Below are 24,062 nucleotides of genomic sequence, written 5' to 3' on the forward strand. Positions count from 1 at the left end.
TGCTGTGTCCCTTGAGGTAGAAGAGCCCTGAGTAGGGAGTGAAGGCCATGTTCCCACTCTGGCTCTGTCCTGAATTCTCCCTGTGCCTTTAGATAAGTCACACCCCTCTCTGGGCTCCATTTTCCTTGTCTTTAGAATAAGGACGTTGAGACCAGGTTCAGCATTGGTACCTATCTGCCTCTTTTATCAGAATGCAGTTCGGATCCAATGGAGGACAAAGCTAATCAACTAGAGATCCTCAGAATCCTCCTGAATACAATGTCCTAAGCAGCCACTACCAGGTGATCAGAAGTGGCAGGAGTATGATGCTGTGAGCCAGCCCTGGTCTTAGTGCTCACTAAACCACTCCTGACTCTCTCTGTACAGGCTGCTTCCTGGGAAGCAGGTGAGCGCAGAATACCCATGCTCAGCAAAAACATTCACCCTGGCACACTGGGAGGCCGTGTAGCTCAGTGGTTAGGGGTGTAGGTGTTGGAGTCAGGTGGACCAGAATGTAGGTGTGTCAGAGTTCTTCTACTAATTGGCCCTGTGACCTTAGAAAAGTTACTTGACCTTTCAGATCCTGCTTCTTTGTCCATATGTTGTTCATGATGGTACCTGTTTTCAGGGATTACGGGTGTGAAGATTCTGGGAAGTCATGTGGGTAGTGTGCCTAGAACATAGAAGGGCTACACGGAGGGGAGCTGGGGGAGCCCCTTTCAGAATCATTATAACCACTGAGGTATCTGCACATGTCCCAGACAGTCAAGCAAAGGCCTCATGGCTTGGCAGGCCTCCCCCTCACCAGGCCCCCAGCCCACCTTATGCCGACCTGAAGCTTCCAGATGAAAGGGACTTATTATGGAGGAGGAATGGTCATGCTACAGGCCAGCTGAGGAAGGTCTAGGGGTCATAGGCAAGGCATGGCACCCAAGGGTTGATCTTTTGGGGTCACTCAGCAGTCCAGGGAGAAGCTCAATATCCAACAGTCAGGTGACTGGGCCTGGCTGAGGCCAAGGCCTCATGATGATCCAGGTCCATTCTGGAAGGGACCCTGACCCTGACCCCAAGCCCTCCAGTATCGACAGGATGCCTGCATTCAGCAACCCCTCCAGAGGTTTCAGGCTGAGTGAGGAAGAAAAGAGAGGCCATGGGATAGAAGGAGAGGCAAGGGGACAGAGTTCTGTGACCGGAAATCACCACCAGCTCTCTCCAGTACCAAAGAAATTGCCTTTGGGAGGAGACGAGAGACAGAAGTGGCAAACGCTGTCCGGCGGCTTTCTCCAGATCCCCTGTCACTTGCTCCAAGCTCCACTTGACTAGGTGGGTCAGGGGGACAGGCGACGGTTCTTTCTGTTTGCTTGTTTGGTTTGGTTTTTACACGCTCCAGAGCCTCAGTTTTGTTTAGTTGTGGCCAGAGGCCTGGCCTTTGCCCCTTCCTGGGCCTGCTGGGGAAGGGGCTGAGTCTTATGGTGACACAGGGCTGAGAGCTGGATCAAAAGCCCCTAGTTTGCTTGAGCACCCCCTTCCTGCACCACGCTGCCCCCCAGACCCTCACATCTTTGGGGAGGGAGCAAGGGCCCCACCATCCCAGAACCTTTAACGTGGGACTCGGCAGGAAAGTAAAAATGACTCTTTCCCCACCGGTTTCGGAATGCTTGGGCATGCTCACCACGGTCATTACGGAGCTTATTACCTTCAGGTTGGGAATTTTTTTTTTGAAGTGTGGTTTTGTTCTAAAATCCAGAATTTCTGACAGCCGGAGTTAACAAGCCCCCCCAGTGAATTCAGAGGGTATTAATGTGAAAGTTCTAAACAGAACTCCAGCTCTGCCACCACGTAAGCAGCTCAGAAAAAATTATCTTCTCCCAATTTAAGGGCGAGTGTAGCACTTTGATGTGGGCCTCAGAGGGCCCCCATTGCCTCATAAAGTCTCCTTTAAGGAGGGGAAAGCTAAAATTTAACCTGGAGCCTCCAAATTACTTGCAATTTGCAAGCACACATGCTTAGCCCATAGGGGCTAAAAGCCACAGTAAAGAGAGAGAAAGAGGAAGAGAGATGGAGAGAGAGAGGAAAAAGAAGAAAGCGAAAGAGGGAGAGAGAGAGAGAGGAAAAGGACATGGGCTAAAAAAAAGTACACAAAAAATTAAACAGATCAGCTGGCATAGTGGGATTGAGGGGTGCTGGTCTTTCTTGTTGCCCCTCCCTCCCTTAAAAGACAGAGAAAGGGGAAGGAAAAGAAGAAGAAGAAAATTTGGGACTATCTAGAGCAGTTCTATCCAATAGAGCATTCTACAATGATGGACGAGTTCCATATCTGCACTGTCCAATATGGCAACCACTAGTCACAGGTGACAACTGAGTCCTTGAAATGTGGCTAGTGTGACTGAAAAACAGAATTTGTATTTTTACCTCATTTTAACGAATGTAAATTGAGAGAGAGATCCCACCCCTTATCACCAGCCCACTTTAGTTGTCTCGATTTCTTTAGCAGACTAAGCTTTATTGTCACTTTTTTTTTTTTAATCTGGTATAAGGGGGCAGTTCCTAAAGATCATAGCCCCTTTTCAAAACAAAACAAGCCATATACCCTTGAATAATAAAAACAAGCTTCTAAAGAAGACCATTTCTTTCAGGAACAAGAGTGGACATGGAGGGTAACCTTTCGGTTCTGGGGTTTGATATGGGGTAGAATTTCTAATAAACAGCTATCTTGGAACCTTTCCAAGAGAAACGAGTCACCCAAATTCCTGGAGAATCAGAGTGAGGTCTAACTTACCCCAGGTGCCTCGACCAGAAGGATGTCCAGAGGATCTCAGCTCAGGGGTCTGGGCTGCAGCAGAGGGGAGGGGTGGTGAAGCAGGGCAGTGACAGGAGGGGTGGCCCAAGCCTGGAAGCAGGTGAAGGTGTGCATTGCTTCCAACCCTGGATGCCCTTGGGTTCTAGGTGTGTGCGATTTGGAGGTGAGGAGGGGGCACAGCTGTGCAAGGATCTGCCTGAGAGCTGGAGTCCAAATTCCAGCTCTTGGGCAAGTGACTTCCCTCTCCACCCTCAGTTTACCCAACTGCAGAGTGAGAATGATAGCAGTGGTAACACTATCTGCCTCACAGGGTTCTTGTGTGCCATGAAGCCCCCGGGCAGCTCCCAGTTCAGCCTGTGGCACACACTAAGCGCTGGGCATGTGGGCACAGACCCTGTTACTAATTGGGGGTTGGACCTGCGCCGGGTTTAGCAACCCTGGCTCTACCGAAATGGGGATTGGGGTGTCTCAGCTGTAAGGAAGACCAGAAAAGTGAGGGCCCTGGCGGGTGGGCACTGCGCTCCGCCACCCCTCCCCGCGCCCGCCCTCCCGCCCGGGCAGCCGCCTCGCAGTCACAATGAGCGGCTTGGCGGCAGCGGGCGCGGGCCGCGCGGGGCTGGGCGCGCCGATCTATTAACGTCTGTGTGTCTGGGCCGCGGGTCTGCGGCGAGGCAGGCGCCAGGGGCTCGCCTGGAACCAGATGTGCCGCGGCGCCGCTCTGGCCGCCACCGGCGCGGCGCGCTCGCACGCACGGGCTGGCTCGCATATGGCCGGGCGGGGCCCGGCGGCTGCTGGCGCACCCGGGCTGGGCACCCCCTGGACTTCGGGTTGAACCCCAGACGGGCCTGTAAGTAAAAGAGACACCGCCCCCACTCCGGCCAGCTGGGTGCCAACAGCGCCCCGCCCAGATGACAAAGCAGTCCGTATCCCACACCCTGGACGCTGATCTCCCTCTCCCCCGGGACTCTGATCTCCACCGCGCCCCCCCCCCCCCGCCCCAGCCCGTGCCCCTCAGGAAGTCCAGACCCCTTGCCGACGCACCCACGTCCCGAAAGAGCTAGGGACTCTTCCCCACCCCCCAAAGTTTGTTTTCTTAAGTTTGTGAGATTTTTAAAAGTTCTGAGTCAGAGCTTCCCCGAAGATGAGGAGTTTGGGCTACACTGAGACTTACCAAAATGGGGGGAGAGGGGAGCGGGAAATGTGGGGGCTGGCAGTTTTTAAACTCATGGCTTGGGGCAGGGGCTTTCCGCCCACCGGGGGAAGTACAAGGATTTCACTGAGGCCAGTCCCTGCTTCACACAGGTCTGTGCCACCCTCAGGACCGCCCCCTGCTCTGGCCCCAGGTGAGCACCTTGGGGTCACTGTCCTCCACCGCCCTCTCTCCCCCAGGCCGGGTGCAGCCTCCAGGTGCACTGTGCTTCAGGACAAGCTGCTTCCCTCTCTGGGCGGCCTCTCTGAGTTTGTAAAGTGAGCAGGGGAGTGCCGGGGCTCCCAGGTCTGACCATTGTTGGCTCTCATATCCTGGCAGCAACTTCCCCAGCAGGCGAGGCTAAGAAGATGGCTTGGGCCCCTGGGGTTGGATAGGGAGGGGACACCTTGGTCTAATTCGAAATGAGGCAACGTTGAAAGCAGAGAGGAGGTTGACAGTCTGGCTGCAGAGGAGATGGCCCCACCCAGGCCTGGGCCTTTGGGCTTAGGGAGGACCCCTTGGTTTGCAGCCCTTTCTGGTGCTTGAGAGAAGAGTCTTTCATAGAAAATCTGGGAAAACAGATGTGGAAACAACAGGTCCTCCCAGCCTGCCAGCCTTCCCTGTTCTGGATATGCATTTGGGAAGCTGGATGCTGGGTTGGGAATGGGGTGTCAGCCCCATAAACACCAACAGAGAAAGACCAATCCTCCCTTAGGTCAGTGTGGGATGGGGAAGCCTGAACCCTTCTCCAGGGGCTCAAGACGGAGGTGGAGAGGACAGAGGCCTGGGCAGCTAATGCACTGGCCATTCCTCAGTGTTGTGGTGGACATGACACTCCCTCTCACGTCACTGTCATCCTATCCAAACCTATCTCACTTCACAAGGAAACTGAGGCCCAGAAAGAAGTCATGTGTTCAAGGTCACAGAGCTGGAAAGTGTCTGAGGTGAGATTCTAACCAGACTGTAGGACTCCAGAAACCAAACTTTGGGCTTGGGATCAGATCCCCTTGGGGTTTGCAGACTCAAGGAACAAGATGATTTGCTCCTAAATTTTAAGTGGAGGGAGGGTGCTGGACCAAGTTGGGGATGGATTAGGCTGGCCAGCTGCCTGCCCCTCCAGTCCAGTCCACTGTCCCTTCCCTTTCAGGACAAGCTCAGCACCTTCCCACCCCCCCATCCCCATGCAACAGCTGATGCTCCCATATGTCTGGGATACCAACAAAAACAGGCAGGACGGCTTTCTCTTTGGAAGGGTTTTCTCTGGCTCATGCTCTTGCCCCTAAAAAAAAAAGCCTAGTTTCTGCAGGGAAGGAGGATCAGGAAAATGGGAAGGCCTGTAACAGTTACCTCAATCTATAGCGCAGAAAGTCCTAACATGCTTGGGAGGGCAGAGAATTGGGATTACCTCCCCACTGGGACCCCAATTTCATTCATTCAGTATTTACCAAGTGCCTACTTACTATGTGCCAGGCACCGTGCCAGGTGCTGAGAATATAGAGGCGGAGCCAGTCTATGACTGTGGCATGGCTTCCCGCTTGGTCCAGTTCAGCTTCTCTGGAAGCTTCTCAGGCTTGCTCAGTGCAGCCTCTGCTGTCTGTGTGTCAGCGCCAGCTCTGGGGAGGAGGTGTGCTGAGAAGTAAAGAACCTGACGTTCATCTGTGAAGCACTAACAACTCTCGTTTACCAGTGAAACTTTAGTGTTCCAGGTGCACGGTTGCCCTGCATCCTCTCCACAGCCAAAATCTCCACTCAACAGATACAAACACTGAGGTCTAGAGGGGTTAAGTAACCTGCCAAAAGGTTACATAGCCAATTTTACAGCAAGCCTGGGATTTGAATGCAAACCCATCTGACTCCTATTACATATTCTTATGACTAGCATGATTTAGAGCTTACAATGTCTCAGGAGCCATTCTAAGTACTTAAAAAAAAAAAAAAGTACTTAACATATATTAATTCATGTAATCCTCACAACCACCATATGAGAGAAATACTGTGATTTCTAGATGGGAAAACAGGCACAGAGAGGTTGTGACTTATGCAGGGTCACACAGGTCATAAGCAATGAAGCTGGGATTTGAACCCAGGCAGGCTAACTCCACAGTCCAGCTGTTTACCATTTTGCTGAATGAATCACCTCTTATGCTTTTGTGGGGGAGCCTGTCCTGACTAACTTGGTGGCAAGAAAGAACCAGAAGGTCCTGGCACAGAGAAGGATGCTGTTGTCAGATCTCCTGCTGAAGCAGGTGGGTTTTGAAATCCAGCTGGAGGACAAAGAAGTGAGACATTTTTCATAGTGTTTACAGTAGAGAAAACTTGGAACGAACCTGAAAGTCCAACAAAAGGGAAATGACTGGTTGAGCAATTTTGGCATCCCACTAGGCAAAATGATGCAGCCACTCATGATAATCATGACGAAGAAGATGGGAAACATGGAGAAGAGGTTAGGCTAGAGATTAAGTAAATATTAACCACTGTTTGCTCAGCCATGCCCTGTGTCACTGGCAGTGAGAAGCATTTCACCTGCACTGTCACATTGAATCAGCTCCATAAAATGGTGAGGTAATAACAAACATCACCAACATAATAGCTAATGTTACTTGAGTGAGTGCTTACTGGGTGCCAAGTGTCATCAAAGCACTGTACATACTGCCATGCCCATTTACAGTGTAGAAACCGAGGCTCAGAGGGGTGAAGCTGCTTGTCCATAAAGCTTATATAGTTGGTACATGGTGAAGCCAGGACTTGAATGCAGCTATTTCCAGCATAGCTGGTATGGTTGCGCAAGTTGTCCACTGTGTAACACTGGAGATACCAGTCAGCTGTAGCCTATGGGAATAGCACCCTGGAGTTGTACAGTGCACAACCTGTGCAGCCTTACATGGTGCCCCTGGGTATATCTGATCTTAATCATTGGACTCTTCATCAGTACCCCTTCCAGAAAAAGAAAGTGATATTCATGCACACCATAAGTGGAGACATGTGAGAGCTGGATACATGTGGACACAGGTCTAAAATGTATGCATAAAATTAAACAGATGACTGGATGTGATGGAGTTTAGGGTGATTTTTCTCATTTCAAAATGTCCTTCAATGCTGGTCTTTGTTGTTGTTCTCTCTCCTTAAAAAAGAAGGAGGAGGAAGGGGAAGAAATAAAATCGGGACTGCCTAGAGCAGCTCTGTCCAACAGAACATTCTGCAATGATGGATGTGCTCCATATCTGCACTGTCCAGTGTGGCAACCACTAGCAACATGTGGCTCTTGAGCCCTTGAAATGTGGCTAGTGTGACTGAGGAACTGACTTTGTATTTTTACTTTAATCAAATGTAAATTTAAATTTAGATAGCTGCATATAGGTAGTGACTACTGTATTGGACAGTGCAGATCGAGACGGGACCAGTTTCTTTCATTTTGTACCATCTCAATCCCAGTTTGCTGACTGAAGCCCATGGCTCCCAGACTTACAGTGAGGAAGACTATCCTGCAAGTTCCCAGCTGGTCTCGGTGCACTGGATCATATCCTGTGGGACCAGAAGGAAATATCCCTTTTTAACAAGCTGTCCAGGAAGTTTTGAAGCAAATTGTTAGTGGATGCCCCTTGGAGAAACCCGGAAGAGCTGGTACCAGCTCCTCCACCGGGGTAGCAAGAGAGGCAGGGGCAGCTTCCCAGAGTCACAGCTGACGGCATCGGGGAAGCTGTGTTCAAATGTTAGCAAGGTGGCCTATGGAAGAGAGTCCCTGTGGCCTGCCCCTCAAAGCACAAACTCAGGACCGTTTGGTTTGGGGGGGGTGGGCGGCACAAGAAGGTAGATTTTGGCTCACTGTTCTAGAATGTTCTAGAGTCAAAGTTGGCTGTCACATGAGGATATAACTGAGAACACATTAGAGGTACTATAGAAGGCTAATTGCCCAGGCTCTGAGCCTACAGCCCAGGCTTGGTAAAGCCGCCCTGGGCAAGCAGCCAGGATGGGTACCCTGGGAAGTCAGGGCCACAGAACAGGTGCCCACTTGCTGACACGTAGCAGAGGGTCCGTCATCAGCTTTAAGGGCACCAGGACCCATGAGACAGGTGGGTAGGCATGGGCAGTGTTCGGATTTGTTCACGTAGAAAGGGGTGGCCAACTATGCTGCAGCAGTTGGGGTAGTTGTCTTCACACCTGGCCACCAATAGGTGCTGACTACAGAGTTCAAGAGGCCCAAGAGGTCTTAAATGGGAGAGAAAAAACCACAGTGGGTGGGCCCTTCACAACAAACTTCACCCTGGTCGGGAAATGGTTAACAAGGACAGCTTTCCTCCAGATACCAGCCCCTTTGAGGATAGACAGACTGGACTTAGGTTCCCGCTTAATCATTGTCTGGCTGTGTGACCTGGGCCAGTTACTTTACCTCTCTGAACTTCACTGTCCCCAACTGTGAACAAACCTTAATAACAGTGCCTTCCACATTTTTAGAAGGCAGAGCTTTTAACCTGGTGCCAGGGACATAATAAAAGTTTACTAAGTGAGAGCCAAAAAAAAAAAAAGGGGGTGGAGAGAAGAAGTCCTTCTCTCCCCACCACAGGCCCAAGCTGTGGTAAGGAGAGCGGCAGAAACACTCAAGGCAGCACTTGGAGTTTCTCCGAGTTGAGCCTCAAACTCACATTTTCCAGCCTGCCTAGAACTCACAGATGGGTCATAAAAACCTCCAGCGATGCTCTAAAGGTCAGCCTCTCTGGGAGAGCAGCGTTGCCCCATAGCCGGGGTCATGGGAGGCCCCGCCAGCCATGGAAGAGGGGCTGTGGGCACTGCCTTTATCTGGGCTGCTGTCCGTGGAGGGCTGGCCAGTGGACCCAGGTGGGGAGGGGTGGAGGGGGCAGCTTCTTCTGAGGCAAAAAAAAACCAACCCTGACTTTCTGTTGAAAGAATTCTTCAGTATGGAATTTAGACAGCCTATGACCCACGCCCCTTCCAAAGTCACATGCAAACCTTTGTGTGCACCAGTGTTTTTCTGGGTTAGGTTCAGATTTCTCAAACGGGTCATAATCAAAATAGGGGAAGAACCAATAGGCAAGGGCCTGTATCTTATTCGGGGAAAATAATAGTGGGGAGAGTGGTCATCCATTCAGCACCACCATCTTTAGCACGTCTTAGGAAAGCATCTTCTGAGCCATCCTGTGACGGGGTAAGATACTGTCTCGTTCTCAGTGGCAGATAGTGAAACCAAGGACCCAAGAAGTGAAATCTCTTGACTAAGGACACACAGGGGAAGTTTTTCTCACCCTCAGATGCCCACGAGAGGCAGCCATTTGCTCTCTGGGAGGCTGCTGGTTGGCCTGACCCCGTGCTGTATTGCTGGGCCAGGCATACGGTCCTGTATCCTCCCAGGAAGCTCAGGAACAGAGATGGGAGCAGGAAGGAGGAAAATGCATGTCCTCAGGCACCAGACCTCAGTCCAACTTGGGGTCCCACTGCCTTGCGGGAGCCCTTAGCCAAGTCTCTGGCCCTCTCCAAGTCTCGGTTTCCCCATCTGCAAAGCAAGGGGCTTTGACAAACCTCTGTTGGGTCTCTTCTTGAGAGCCCTGGAGAAGACAAGAATAATAGGCTTAAGACCTCAGGGCTGTCTGCAGATTTATTTCAAAACCAAGCTGCACGACTTGCAAAATTCATGAAAATTGAACCATGGACTCTCTCAAGCTGGTATGAAGCATCTCCAACACACCACTGGGTGTATCCTTTTTCTTTTTTTCTGGAATTCAAAATGTTTTTTATTTTCTATATTTACTTTCACACAAACAGACAGTTGGTACCTTACTTTATATAAGTTATATCTCAATTAAAAATTCTAAAAATGGGGGGGAAAAAAGTCACACAAAATTGAAACCGTGTCTCTGCCAACCACGAGTGCTCACCCTGACTTCTAAGCAGGTGCTGGCTGCAGGGTTTGAGAGGCCCAGAAGCTCTTAAATGGAAGAGAAAAAACCACACTGGGTCCTTTGTAGCAAACTTCTCCCTGGTCTGAAAATGGTTAACAAGGACAGCTTTCTTCCAGATACCAGCCACTTATTAAAATGTAGGTTTTACAATAAATTTGGCATATGGCCATCAACCCTAGATTAAAACCAGACAGGACAGATGCCAGCCCTCTTCTTGGACCAGATTTTGAGCAGAGGACTGCCCCTTTCTTCCTCCAAATGACTCTCCATCTCCCACCCACCCTGGTGCCCCCACTCCCGCCAAGTGCCACCACTCTCTACAGCTTAGTTTTGGGGTCTCAGGAGCTGAGGGGAGTGGGCTGACCACAACTGTGACCAGAACAGGCCAGAACTTTGAAGCCTGGCTCCTAGAGGCCTGAGCCCTGGGATGGCCAGGCCCCAGAACCCAGAGGCCTGGGGGCAAGAGGGAGGGTCCCACTACTTCCAGCTAGGGAGCCCAGAAGCTTTGAAGCAGTCACCTGCATCTGGCCTTTGACCTCCTGGCCCTTTCTGTGCCTGAGAATAGGCCACAAATGTTCTCTGCCCAGTAACTTCGTTTCTGTTCCTCCTTGGGTCTGCTGACCCCATTTGTCAAGGGTCTTTGTCTGAGCCTTGATGGAGTTTTGGCCTCAACTATCTTCACCCCTTGGATGGCACAAACGGTTAAGCACTGAGCTACTAACCAAAGAATTGGCAGTTCAGACTTACCCAGAGGTAGCTCAGAAGAAAGTCCTCGTGATCTGCTCCTGAAAGGTCACAGCCTTGAAAACCCCGTGGAGCACAGTTCTACTCTGACCCACATGGGGTCACCACGAGTCATGATCAACTCGACAGCAACTAGTTTGGGTCTTTTTTGGTATCCTTCCCCCTGGCTTCACTGAGTAAGCCCCTTGAGACAGCACCCACATGGAGACGTTTATCCTGAGAACCACACCTTGGTGCTGCTCTCTTACTGAGGGTTTTCCCAGAGATCCCAGGCAGAAGTGGGGCACCGGGCCTTAGTGCTCCCTGCCACTCCCCTCCTAGTGCCACCTCAAGCACTGGTGGGTCAGAGGTTCTCTGCTAATTCCATTGTTTCTGCTACCTCCCCCTCTTCCCTTTTTTTCTGTGTTCTTTTTTATAACAACTTTATTACAGTGTAATTCACATACCATTCAATTCACCCATTTAAAGTGTACAGTTTGGTGTTTTTTAGTATATTCAGAGCTGTGCAAACCATCGCCACAATCTATTTTAGAGCCTTTTATCACCCCAAAAAGGAACCCTGCACCCCTCCCATATGGCCCCCCTCCCCAGTCCAGGGCAACCACTAATCTACTTTCTGTCTCTGGATTTGCCTATTCTGGACATTTCATAGAAATGGAATCATCCAATATGTGACCTTTTGTGACTGGCTTCTTTTACATAGCACAATGTTTTCAAGGTTCATCCAGGTATCAGTACTTCATGCCTTTTTACGGCCAAATAGTACCCCCTTGTACGGATATACCACATTTTGCTTATCCATTCACCAGTTGATGGACGTTTGGGTTGTTTCCACCTTTTGGTTATTGTGAATAATGCTTCTATGAACATTCACGTGCAAGCTTCTGTGTGGATACATGTTTTAATTTTTCTTGGGTATATACCTAGGAGTGGAATTGCTGGGCCCTGGTGGCCCAGTGGTTAAGAGCTTGGCTGCTAACCAAAAGGTCAGCAGTTTGAATCCACCAGCCGCTCTTTGGAAACCTAATGGGGCAGTTCTACTCTGTCCTATAGGGTAGCTATGAGTCGAAATAGACTCGACGGCATAGGGTTTGGTTGGTTTTTAAGGTGCCCTGGTGGGGTAATGGTTAAACACTTGGCTGCCAACTGAAAGGTTGGTGGTTTGAAACCCCCGCCCCCCGCTCCCAGTGGTTCCAAGGGAGAAAGCTCTGGTGATCCGTTTCCATAAAGATTACAGCCAAGAAAACTCTACCGGACAGTTCTACTTTGTCACTTGGGGTTGCTATGAGTTGAGAATCGACTTGAGTGCATCCAACAAAAACAACATCATAACTCTGTATTTGACATTTTGAGGAACTTCTAGACTATTTTTCAAAGCAGTTGCCCCATTTCGCATTTACACCAACAATGTGCGAGGGTTCTAATTTCTCTACATCCTCACCAACACAAGTATGAAAACAATACCTGTCATTTTGATAATGGCCATCCTGATGGGCGAGAAATGGTATCTCACTGTGGCTTTGCTCTACATTTCCCTGATGACTAATGATATTGAGTATCTTTTCATGTGCTTGTTGGTCATTCATATAATTTCTCTGGAGAAATATCTATTCAGATCAATTGTAAGGGTTCTTTATATAGTCTAGATACAAGCCCCCTATCAGGTACATGCTCTATAAATATTTTTTCCCTATCCTGTGGGTTGTCTTTTCACTTTCTTAGTGGTGTTCACAAGAGTCTTCAGTTTTGATGAAGTGTAATTTATCTTTTTTCTGTTTGGTGCTTGTGTTTTGGGAGTCACATCTAAGAAGCCATTGCCCAGTCATTTTGAGGATAGAAATCCAGATAAAGGGTCCTGTCTTTAGAAGCTCTGTGCCCTACTTCCCACCGTTTTCTGGAATGAGGCATTCCTTCATGTCTACAGCATTCATTCATAAATATTTTTGAAATCAAACTTCTTACCACTCCCCTTCTGGAGCATAGAGTCTAAAGGGAGAGACAGGCATGAGGCAGATAACCAAAATGGCTTAACTACAGATGTGAAAGAGAGGGTCTAGGAGTTTACACCAGGGAGACCTGTCCTCCTCTGGGAGGTGGGGAAGCTTCTTCAGAACTGAGACTGAAGGCCAGGTAAGCATTAGTCAGGCAAAAGGGACACAGTGGAGTAGGGAAAGAGTGTTCCAGGCAGAGGGAGCAGCATGTGCAAAGGCCCTGAGGTGGGAAGAAGCTAGTGCTCCCTAATAAGGGTAGCTCCCCTTGGAGTGCTGGCCCCCCCACTGAGTTATCTTACGGGTCCAGTGGCTCCAGGGAAGTGTGTACAGCACTTCATGCCCTCTGTGCATTTTAGGGGAGAGTTCCAGACCCCAGAGAGAACCCAGATACATTGCAGCTGCTTCTGGGACTCTGCCGAGGTTTCCAGATATTATAGAGGAGCCTCCCCCAGCCTCCTTCAAGCTCTGGGCAGCCAAAGCCTGCTGAGGCCTCCTCCTAGCCACAGTGCTCACTGGCTGGGGCTGGGAGGGGCGGAGGCAAGGCAGGCCCGGGCTGCGGTGGGCCATGCCCTCAGGTTCTTACATGATGTGCTGAGGCCTGTGAGTCCACTGAGGCATGGATGGGGGCCCCGGGAGAACTCTCCAGCTCCTCGGCTCCACCATGTCTCCCCTCCTTGCCTTCCTTCCTGAGATGTTTTTCGCCCTCTCCAGACTGGTAGCTAAAAAATGTGTCAGCATCTTGGGTTTTTATCCAAAATTAATGAGGTGAAACATCCTTGGAAGGTGACGGGGCAGTGGATAGTGGTAGCTGGGCCCAGTACCCCCTACACTCCCTAACCCTTCACTAGCCCTCACATGACTCGGCAGTGATTCAGGCCTCTGTGGCTCCATAAGGAGCCATCTAGACCCCTCAGCCCTGGAGACAGCCCAGGATAGGGTGGGCAGCCTCTGAAGTCTTCCTAGGCCATTGCAACACCTCCTTGTCCATTTGTTTAATCATTCATTCATTCAATATTCAGAAAGTATTTATGGGAGTCTACTTTGTACCAGACCCTGTGATGGGTCCCCTCCCGCCCACCCCCGGCCAAAAAAAATCGGTTACTGTCAGATTGATTCTGACTCATGGTGACTCCACGTGTATCAGAGTAGGACTGTGCTCCATGTGTCCCAGGGAGTCAGGAAACAGGAAGTTCTAGTCCCTGCCCTCAGGAACCTCACGTCCAGTGTGACAGTCAGACAAATGACCTCACACTTAGCCTACCATGTAGCAGAGATACAATGGGGAAGCCCAGAGTTCTGTGGGAGCTTAAATCTGGGGAACCTAGGATGTCTTCCTGGAGGAGGTGGCACTTGTGCTGAGACCTGAAGGTGAACCCAAGAGGGGAGAGAAGAGGTTGTAAACCCAGGGACGGCACAGTCAGGGTCCACAAGTGAGAGAATGTGGCATGTCCGGATGTGAGCACTGACCCCGAGGATGCCTTCACAGGACCTGTGAAGCAACTGAGCAGCCCCAAGACCATCCGAGACCACCAGCCTTGGCTCCACTGGCTGTGGCAGCCTGGGTGGTCTCATCCCACAGACAGAGCCAGAAAGGCCCATCCTTCCCTCCTCCCTCCAGCATTCCCAGCAAGAGGCCACCAGGGGTATGGTGGGAAAAGCATGGGCTATAGAGTCTGCAGAGTGTGGGAGGAGGAGGCGGTTCTCACTAGCTGTGTGACCTTGAGCAGGTCTTATTCCCTCTCTGGGCTTCCTCTTTCTCCTCTGTAAGGCAGAGCTGCCCTACCCTCCCCCTCTTGAGGTTTTTGGAGGGCTCTGGGGAGGTGATGCTGAGAAATCTGTCTCTAAATCTCATTAGAGGAATCAAGACCCTCCCGTGCCTTGTCCCTGGTCCTCAAGTGTCTGAGGCCGAGGCCAGCTTGGCCTGAGATGGAAACCAGCTCTTGGGACTCTTGCTTGGGTTGTTGGCTGAGGTAGAGGCAGACTGCTGGGGAAGCCCCATGTCTTAGTTATCTGGTGCTTCTTTAACAGAAATACGGCAAGTGGGTGGCTTTAACAAACAGAAATTTATTTTCTCACAGTTTAGAGGCCAGGAGTCCAAATTCAGGGTGCTGGCTTTAGGGGAAGGCTTTCTTTCTCTGTCGGCTCTGGGGGAGGGTCCTTATTCCTTGGCTCTTTGGTGATCTTCATGTGGCTTGGCACGTGTCTTCTCCATCTCTCCTCTGCTTTGCTTCTTTAATCTCTTATTTATATCCCAAAAGAATTTGATTCAAGGTACACCCTACACTAATCCTGCCTCGTTAACATAACAAAGACAGCCCATTCCCAGATGGGATTATAACCACAGGCATACCCACCCAACCCACTGCCATCAAGTCGATTCCTACTCATAGAGACTCTATAGCGACCCTCTAGGACAGAGTAGAACTGCCCCATAAAGTTTCCAAAGAGCGCCTGGCAGATTCGAACTGCCAACCTCTTGGTTAACAGCTATAGCACTTAACCACTACACCACCGGGCTTTCCAAACCACAAGCATAGAGGCTAGGATTTACAGCACATATTTTGGGGGGCGGGGGGGGGACACAATTCAATCCATAACACCCTGGAAACCCAGTTTCTTCTCCTTTCTCCTCCCTTCTTTCCTTCCTCCCTTTCTTCTTCCAAATGTTATTGACCCAACACTGTGCCAGGCCTGACCTGGCCAGACCCTGGCCCTGGTACTCACAGCTTCTTCCACTGGGCCCCCACCATCCATGGCCTTCGTGGCTGTGAACTCCATTACATATCCCAGCTCTAAAATATTTCTCTAGTCTCCAGCATTCCTTCTTCTTGGCTGTTCCATACACCCATAACCCTTGGAGAGATTCTCAGAATCCCTCCATGCAAGGACCTGGAGGGCTACTCTTGGGCCCAGCCCCTGTGTCAAAGTGGGTTCATGTAGCATCATGCGGAGGTGGTCAAGAGCCTAGACCCTGGTGCTGAACTGCAGGTTCAAATCCCAGCTCCAGCTTTTACTAGCCATGTGGCTTTGGGTATGTTGCTTAAACTGTGTGCCTCAGTGCCCTCATCTGTGAAATCAGGCTAAGAGCTACCCGCATAGGGTTGTTATGAGGGTTAAATGAGTTAGCTTCCTGCTACTCCCATATCTCAGGTGAGATTCCTGAGGCTGAGAGCAGTTAAAAGGTTTGTCCCCAGTCACCCTGCTGATGAGCCTGGCCTACCTGAAATCTAATCTGGGTCCTTGTATTTCCATAACCGTGAGGCTGTACTGCCTCATACCTCTTCTGCCTTTTTGTGTGTGTGTGTGGTAAAATATACATAACATGAAATTTATCATTTTTAAGAGTACAGTTCAATGGTGTTAATTACATTCACAATGTTGTGCAAGTCATCACTATTTCCAGAACTTTTGCATCACCCCAAACACAAACTCTGCACCCATTAAGCAGTAACTCCCCATTCTCCCCTCCCCCAGCCTTTGTAACTTCGAATCTACTTTCTGTCTCTGTAAATTTACCTGTTCTAAAACCAAACCCATTGCCATCAAGTTGATTCCGACTCATCATGACCCTATAGGACAGATTAGAACTGCCCATAGGGTTTCCAAGGAGCGCCTGGTAGATTCCAACTGCCGACCTTTTGGTTAGCAGCTGTAGCTCTTAACCACTACGCTACCAGGGTTACCTGTTCTACATACTTCATATAAGGAGATCATGCAATATTTGCCCTTTTGTGTGTGGCTTACTTCACTCAGCATAGTGTTTTCAAGGTCTATCAGAGCTTCATTTTTTATGGCTGCATAATATTCCATGAATGAATACACCACATTTTATCTGTTTGTTTTGTTCATCTGTTGATGGAAACTTGGGTTGTACCCACCTCTTGGCTGTTGTGAATAACAGCTGCTATCTCTCACCCCTTCTTACCTGAGGAGGTAAGAAATTCTCTCTCAAGTATCCCCTATGTGGTTCAAACAGTTTTCGCTCAGGTACCAACCAAAACGTTGGTGGTTTGAACCCACCCAGCAGAACCATTAAAGAAAAGCCTGGTGACAGCCAAAAAACCACATAGGGTCACCGTGTACTACTCACTGGCAACAGGTTTGGTTTTGCTTTTAGTGACATCAGGGAGAGAAATATAGGGTACTCATGTCTCATAGATGCTATCCAGGCTAAAGATTTGGTTTCCAGAATTCCTGTCTGAGCCCTTCTCCCAGGGGTCCTTCAAAGGAATCCAAATCTCTACCAAGAAATCTTTGGGGGAAGCTGAAGCCTTTCCTGGCCTCCCCACCCCCACCCCACCTCCACTTCCTTGCTAAGATTTTCCTGGCTGTAAATATTTCTGCAGCGCCCTCGAGGCTCCTCTGATGAGGGCCCAGTGTTAATTTGTTAAATCCACATCAAGGTCCTGGGGATCCATTGTTTATTTTTGTGAACGTGTTGGCAGAGATCGCACTGGGGAGGAGGACCTGCTTATTTGGTCAGAATAAATGCTAATTAATAAAAGTTATTTATTTGGGTTGGAACTCGCTGCAGCCCCGGGGTCAGGCGCAAACTGACTATTTCAAGCAAAAACAAACAGAGAGTGTCTCTCAACAGCTTGAGAAAGGCAGAAACGAAGAGGCTGGGTTTATTTGTCTTAGGAAGAATTTGCAGTTAATTCCCTCCAGACTATTTAGACCCTTAAATTACATGGAATAAGAAAAACCCTGGGCGCAGGGGAGGGGAGCTGGGAACACTTGATCACTTGGCTGAGAGCAGTTTTAAAATGTCTTTGGCCCGCAGTCAGGCAAATCAATGGTATGTGTGAAATAATTTAATGGCAGAAAACTGTGCACCAGTCATTTTTTCATTGTAATGTAATCGAGGGCGATGTGATTTTGGTTTTGAGAGAGAGAAAGCGAGAGACAGACAGATGTGTGGGCAGGCCTCCCCCATCTGAATATGCTTATCTCTGGCCTGATCCAGTCCCTCACAATAGCCAGTTCAAATGGAGGCAGTTTAATACTTTGTTTTTAATCTTAAAAGAAAGCAGAATGTTTTTGTTGTGGTTTCAAAAAAAAATTTTTTTTAACCGTGGTGAAAGCATACACAACAAAACATACCCCAATTCAACAATTTCTATGTGTATAATTCAGTGACACTGATTATATTCTTCAAGTTGTACAACCATTCTCACTATCCTTTTCCAAATTAGTCTACCACCATTAACATAAACTCACCGCCCCCTAAGCAAAAACTGCCCCTTTCCGCCTCCCTCCTACCCTGGTAACACTAACAATCTTTGGTTTCTATGTATTTGCTTATTTCACATAAGTGAGATAACACAGTATCTATCCTTTTGCAGCTAACTAATTTCACTCAGCATAATATTTTCAAGGCTCATCCACATCGTGGCATGCATCGGGACTTGGTTTCTCTTTATGGCTGAGAAGTATCCCATTGTGTGTATATACCATGTTGTGTTTATCTGTTCTTCTGTTGATGGCCATTTCGGTTGTTTCCACCTTTCGGCTATTGTAAACAGTGCTGCAGTGAACACTGGTGTACATGTGTCTATTCGTGTCGCTGCTTTCAAGAAAAGCAGAATTTTTATTGTACAAAAGGAAAACTTTGGGCATACCGTCCTTGGCCAGAGGAAGCTCCAGCGCTCCCTGAGCTGATGAGAAGGGTGCTGTGAAAAGGGAGAGAATGAACATCAAGGGCCTGGAGCTTAGAGAGTATTTATTTATTTTCTAAACGCTTTAAGCCCAAGAGTGGAGGAATCCATACCCACCACAATCCATTTCTCAGGAGGTGATCTGGCAACTCCAGTAATAAATATTATGCAAATGCGCTCTGAAGCAGCGACCAGTGCAAGGGCCCCGTCTGAGTCCAAAGCTGTGGGTTCAAGTGCTGGGCTGGCTTGAAGATGTTGCCTGAATCCTTTTTACCCTCAGCTGGGACTGCTGACCTATCTTTCCACTGTGGGCTGAGGGGAGGGGACCAAAGGTCTGGGAAAAGATGCTTGTGTTCAGGCTCGAGGCTGGTTGCAAAAAAGCAATAATTCTAAGGAGTTGTCATTATTAGTTGTTGTTGTTAGTTGCAGCTGAATCAACTCTGAGCAGAGTGAACATTTATAGAGCAGTGACTGTGCTCTTGGCACTGAGCTGAACTCAGCTCCACACAACAGCCTAATGTGGTGGGCATTGTCGTTAACCTCATTTACAGATGAGGAAGCTGATTCTCAGGGTGGTTGAGGCCCTTGTTACGGCTACACAGGGAGTAAATGGCAAAACCAGTGGGGACCCCAATCTGAAAGACTCCAAATCCTCTGGTCAGTATACAGCTTTAGTCTACAATGGAAGTCAACTGGGGAAGGGGGAGGGGAAAGAAGAGGGGGAAGATACTTGTGGTGGGTGGGAGACACAGCAGGAGGGACCGAAGTTTGGGTGGCCTGGTGTGGAAAGGCCTGTTTGTAAGGATTGTAAACCCCACCCGGGAGCTAAAGCGTGGGCAGATGCTTGCCTCCCACCCCCAACAGTAGCAGCAAAAGTGGGCCAGCCAAATCCAAGAATGAGGAGGAAACATCGACCAAGACCAGCTACACTGCCGCCCAGAGCCGTGATGGCCTGGGAGGCAGGAGACCGGGGCTTCTCTCAGCTCTTTACTGACTGGGGCTTCTCTCCGCTCTTTCCTTTACTGACCAGCTGTGACCTGGGGTAAGCCACTGTCACTCACAGCTTCCAGCGGTGAGGTCTTCCTTTAGAACAAAGAGGTGCCAGGGGTGTACTTCCAACAGCCTGGCATGGAGACTCAGTGGCATTTCTGCACCGGTGAAATGACTTCGGGCTGGCGCTCCCTCCCCGTAGCATCTCAGAGCTGGTGCTGAGAGTGTGGCCAACCCCCCGTGTCACTGCCCCTAGGAACAAGGTGGATGAGAGAGGATGAGGGTCTCCTCGTCTTGGCTGGCTGAGCCTTCCAGCCTACATGGATTCAGATTCCCACTGCATGACTGCTAACCAAAAGGCCAGCAGTTCAAATCCACCAGCTGCTCCTGGAAACACTATGGGACAGTTCTATTCTGTCCTATAGGGACGCTATGAGTCAGAATCAACTCGAAGGCAACGGGTTTGGTTTTGGTTTGGATTCTTGGAGACTCAGTTTCCCTGTGTGTAAAATGGGGTAACACCTCATAGGGTGGGCACAGGAATTCAGTTAATGGAAATGTGTGGCGCACTTGGAACCATGCCTGGCACAAACCAGCATTTGTGGACTGTTTCCCTTCCTAGCTGCCTCATGGTTATCCCAGGAGAGGGCTGACTCAAGACCCGCTGTGGAGCCTGTCTGGTGTCAGTTGGGGGTAGGGGGGCTGGCGCTGATGGGGTGACGTGGTAAACGCCTTTGCATGAGGACCTCGGAGCCAAGTCACCACGCAGCTTAACTGGTGCAAGAGTGGAATTGTTTCTTCCGACGCTTGCTCACCAGCACGCAGGCTTCAAAATGGTTTTCATTTAGACACCCCGCAGTTTCGAATTGCTCAGAAAATTCCCGAAAAATTCTCCTTTTTTGGCTAAAATGCCTCCTGCCTTGGGTGTGTGCCCAAGCAGTGCTGCCTGCAGGGAGGAGGTTGGCTCTGTGATGGCTGGCCTTCCAGAGGCCTCCGTCCCCGCTTTCTGGGATATTGATCACCACCCGGCTTTCAGCACGCGGGCCCTTGTTGTTTCGGTTTAAGGTTTCTTCTCACTCATGGGGCTTGGGGGTGGGTGGAGAGACATTCCTAGGCACAGAGACATTCTCATCCATCTTCGCCTTTTCTTGGAGGAACAGGGTGAAGAGTGAAGGGTGAAGCTGGTCCAGGTACCAAGACCAGCTCACATGGGGCCACACCGTGTCCCTTCCCCACTGCCCTCCCCTCCCCGGCATATGCCTCAAGCGTTTGCAAGTATTTCCCAAAAGGGAGAAATACTGGACATAAACTCCTAGTCATCCCTTTAAACTAGGGTTTCTCAACCTTGGCACTATTAACATTTTGGACAAAAAATTCTTAGATGGGGGGGCTGTCCTGGGCATTGTGGGATGTTGAGCGGCATCCGTAGCCTCTACGCACTAGATGCCGGCATCAAAATGTTTCCAGAGAGCCAATGTCCCCTAGGGGCAAAACTGCCCTCCACTGAGAAACACTGGTCTAAACCCAGCTTCAAGGTCATCTTTTCTGGGGAACCTTCCTGATTCCTGCCTGACCCCCTCCCCCTTAACACACATGCAATCATTTTCAGTCTCATGGACCGATATAGCCTTAAAGTTGGTTGCTTAAGGATCAGTAAATCCGATTAACCTGGGAGCTGCTTAAAAGCAGGGTTTGAGTGTTACGTATCGCTGGGCCTGGAATGTTCTAGATGCTCGGTAAGTAGCTGAACCAATGCCCAGTGCTGTGCAAAGAATATGTAGGGTATATATAGGAAACATGTAAGGGGGAAATAAAAATACATGGAATGGACAAAAGTCTGACAATATGCTCAGTCTGCCCTGTCGGCCAAACTGTGGGCAAAACAGGCCCTCCCATCTGCTACTGGTAGGGATACAACATGGGACAAGCCCGTGGGGGAATTTGGCCACTCGCTTCTAGGAATCTGTCCCAAAGATGCAATGGCAAAAATAGCAAATCACGTCTGCAGGAGGTCATTCACTGCAGCATTCTTAATTGCAAAAGATTGGAAAAATGCCACAGGCCCATCAATATGGCTCTGGATGAATAAACCATGGGTCAATCACACAACGAAGTACTATGCAGTTGTGAAAAGGATGTGAACAATTTCTATGCACTGTTACGAAGGAATCCCTGGGATGTATTGTTAAGTGGGGAAAAATGAGGTGCAGAATACTTTCTCCCCCACCTTTTGACAGAGGTGGGGAAAAAAGTATTATTTATATTTTATATTTGCAAAAGGAAATACTGGAAGGATAAAGCAAATATTGATTTTAAAAATTGGGTCCTACAGACAAAGGGAGGGGCAAGAGGGAAAGTATATTATGGGAAAAAAAATCCAAATATCTGTCAATTGGATAGATTTTTTTTTAATTGTTCATCTAGACAGCCAATAAAAAGGGTTAAGTTTCTCAGTACTGAAATAGAAAGCTGTTCAAAATATTATTAAATAAAAATAGGCAAGTCGAAGCCCCAGTGTGCATAGCATACTTGTAAATTTTTTTAAATGTGTGTTTGTAATCTTGTAAAGGCTGTAGAGGGCCACGCTGCAGGCTATGAACTGCCTGTCTCCTCTGGGGCTGGGGTGGGAGGCACTTTGCTTACACTCTTCTGTGTTGTTTGAATCAGTTAGTGTGACCAGCAGTGATATTACGTTACTATTTTTTAAAGAAAAAAAATCAGAGGTACAAGGAAGTACTGAATTGGAGGGTGTTGGTCCTAAGTGCCTTGGAGAGAAGGGGGTTCCATGTGGACTCAGGCAGTCGGAGGGGGGCTTCCTGGAGGAGTAGACAATGAACTGGGCCCTGGGGGATGAAGGGTCAGTGGTCATGCATAAGATTTAAATGTGGGAAACAGCAGCTGAACACCCCTTACCTGTACCGCCGAGGGACAGGGCAGGGCCTGGACGGTGACGGTTTCCAACAAGTCACTGACTCCCATGCCTTCTCCAGCATCACACTGGGTCACTGTTACCCAGGCTGCCGGATCTGCATCACAGGCGACATGGACCCTTGATCAGCTCCACTGTGGGATTCACCCCCGGTAGTTCCCACCTCACCCTCTTGGGCTTTACGTACATCCTTCCGCCTACCTGGATGCCTTCCCTCCCTCCCTCTGGTCTGATTGGAGAACCCTTGTACATCCTTCAAAACCCGGCTCAAGCTCTGCTTCTCCTAAGGGGCCTCCTCTGACCATTTCCCTGTTGCTTACGGGAGGTGAGCCCCTTATGCGCCCTGGCCCACGCCCTGACATAGCCCTACCCCATGGCACTGTGACGTCTTATTCTGGGGCCTGTGGTACCTGCTAGGCGAGAACGCTGTAGGATTCATCCCTCCCCAGCACCCGGCACAGCCCCTGGCACGTAGTAGATGTTCAGAATGCTGAAAGAAGCCTGTTTGCAGGGTAGGGGCCCTCTGGAAAGCTGCTCTCAGTTTGGTATGATGAATAGAACCAGGCCTCTGCTGCCAGGCTGGTGGGTTCAAGTCCCACCTCCACCCATTGCATATTAGGTGCTTTAACTTGGACCGGAGACATTGGCCTCTCTGTAAATTGGGAGTGGTGAGGATAATAGCACCTGTCTTTAGGGTTCCTGTGACCATCCAGTGGTCTGTGGGTATTAAAGAACCTGTGCACAGTGGGCCCTCAGAACCGTGGTTCTTACTGCTCTTTATTTATATATTATTATAACCCAACAACATTGCCCTGGGCCAGGTGCTGGGGACACTCAGTTGTCTCCTGGGCCCTCCCTGGGCACTTGTCCCCCGTGACAGCAGATGTCTGTCCCCTGGGCTCTTGTGTAGACACCATCTTACTTTGGTCAGACTGTGGGCTCCCTAGGGCGGAGGTCTAACTACTTTTGTTCACCGTCGTATCCCCAAAGGTGCCCTGGTGGCACAGTGGTTAAAGCGCTTGGCTGCTAACCAGAAAGTTGGCAGTTCGACCCCACCAGAGGCTCAGTGTGAGAAAGATGCGACAGTCTGCTTCGGTTAAGACTTACAGCCTTGGAAACCCTAAGGGGCAGTTCTAATCTGTCGTTTAGGGTTGCTACGAGTCGGAATCGATTCCAGGGCAGTAGGTGGGTGTATCCCCCCTCCTCGGGCCTAGCACTGTCCCTACCACATAGTAGGTGATCAGTAAATACGTGTTGAAGAATGAGTGAACGAAGGGATGAATGACGGAGTGAATTAAAGGGACATGATCCTGCCCTTGGGCCCAGACCGTCTTCAGAGGGAGATAGAAGTGAATTGCGTCGGCAATTCAGGACGCAGGGGCGGCCTGGCCGCTGGGGGCGCTGCAGGCACGGTGTCCTGCCCACCGCCCGGCTAACCGCCCCCCCGCCCCTCTGCAGGTGAGTGCCCCAGCCCGGGACGCGGCGGCGCCGCCAAGCGGAAGAAGAAGCAGCGGCGAAATCGCACCACGTTCAACAGCAGCCAGCTGCAGGCGCTGGAGCGCGTGTTCGAGCGCACGCACTACCCCGACGCCTTCGTGCGGGAGGAGCTGGCCCGGCGAGTCAACCTCAGTGAGGCGCGCGTCCAGGTGAGCGCGGCCTGGGTGCCGCACAGTGGGCTCTACCTATCCGTGGGCCACCCGAGGGAGTTAAGGAGTTGCTGTGATGGAGTGTTTAAGAGCTTCTGAGGCCAGGACGGGCTGGGTTCAAATCCCGGCCCTGCCGCTGTGTGATCTTGAGCAAGTTACTTAACCTCTCTGTGCCTTAGCCCACCCCACTCCATAAAATAAGGATCATGTGGGTCTATTTTATAG

General features: G+C 49.9%; 1 protein-coding gene across 1 annotated transcript in view; it reads left to right on the plus strand.

Annotated features, from left to right (window-relative positions):
- Window positions 1-24,062, plus strand: part of PRRX2 (paired related homeobox 2) — a 51,327-nt gene that overhangs the window by 24,632 nt on the left and 2,633 nt on the right. The window contains exon 2 of the mRNA XM_049896528.1: window positions 23,650-23,837. Within this exon, the coding sequence (XP_049752485.1) occupies window positions 23,650-23,837 (188 nt within the window). The remainder of the gene's footprint in view (window positions 1-23,649; window positions 23,838-24,062) is intronic.

The sequence above is a fragment of the Elephas maximus genome, chromosome 9 (genome assembly GCF_024166365.1).
Source record: "Elephas maximus indicus isolate mEleMax1 chromosome 9, mEleMax1 primary haplotype, whole genome shotgun sequence".
Lineage (NCBI taxonomy): Eukaryota > Metazoa > Chordata > Mammalia > Proboscidea > Elephantidae > Elephas > Elephas maximus.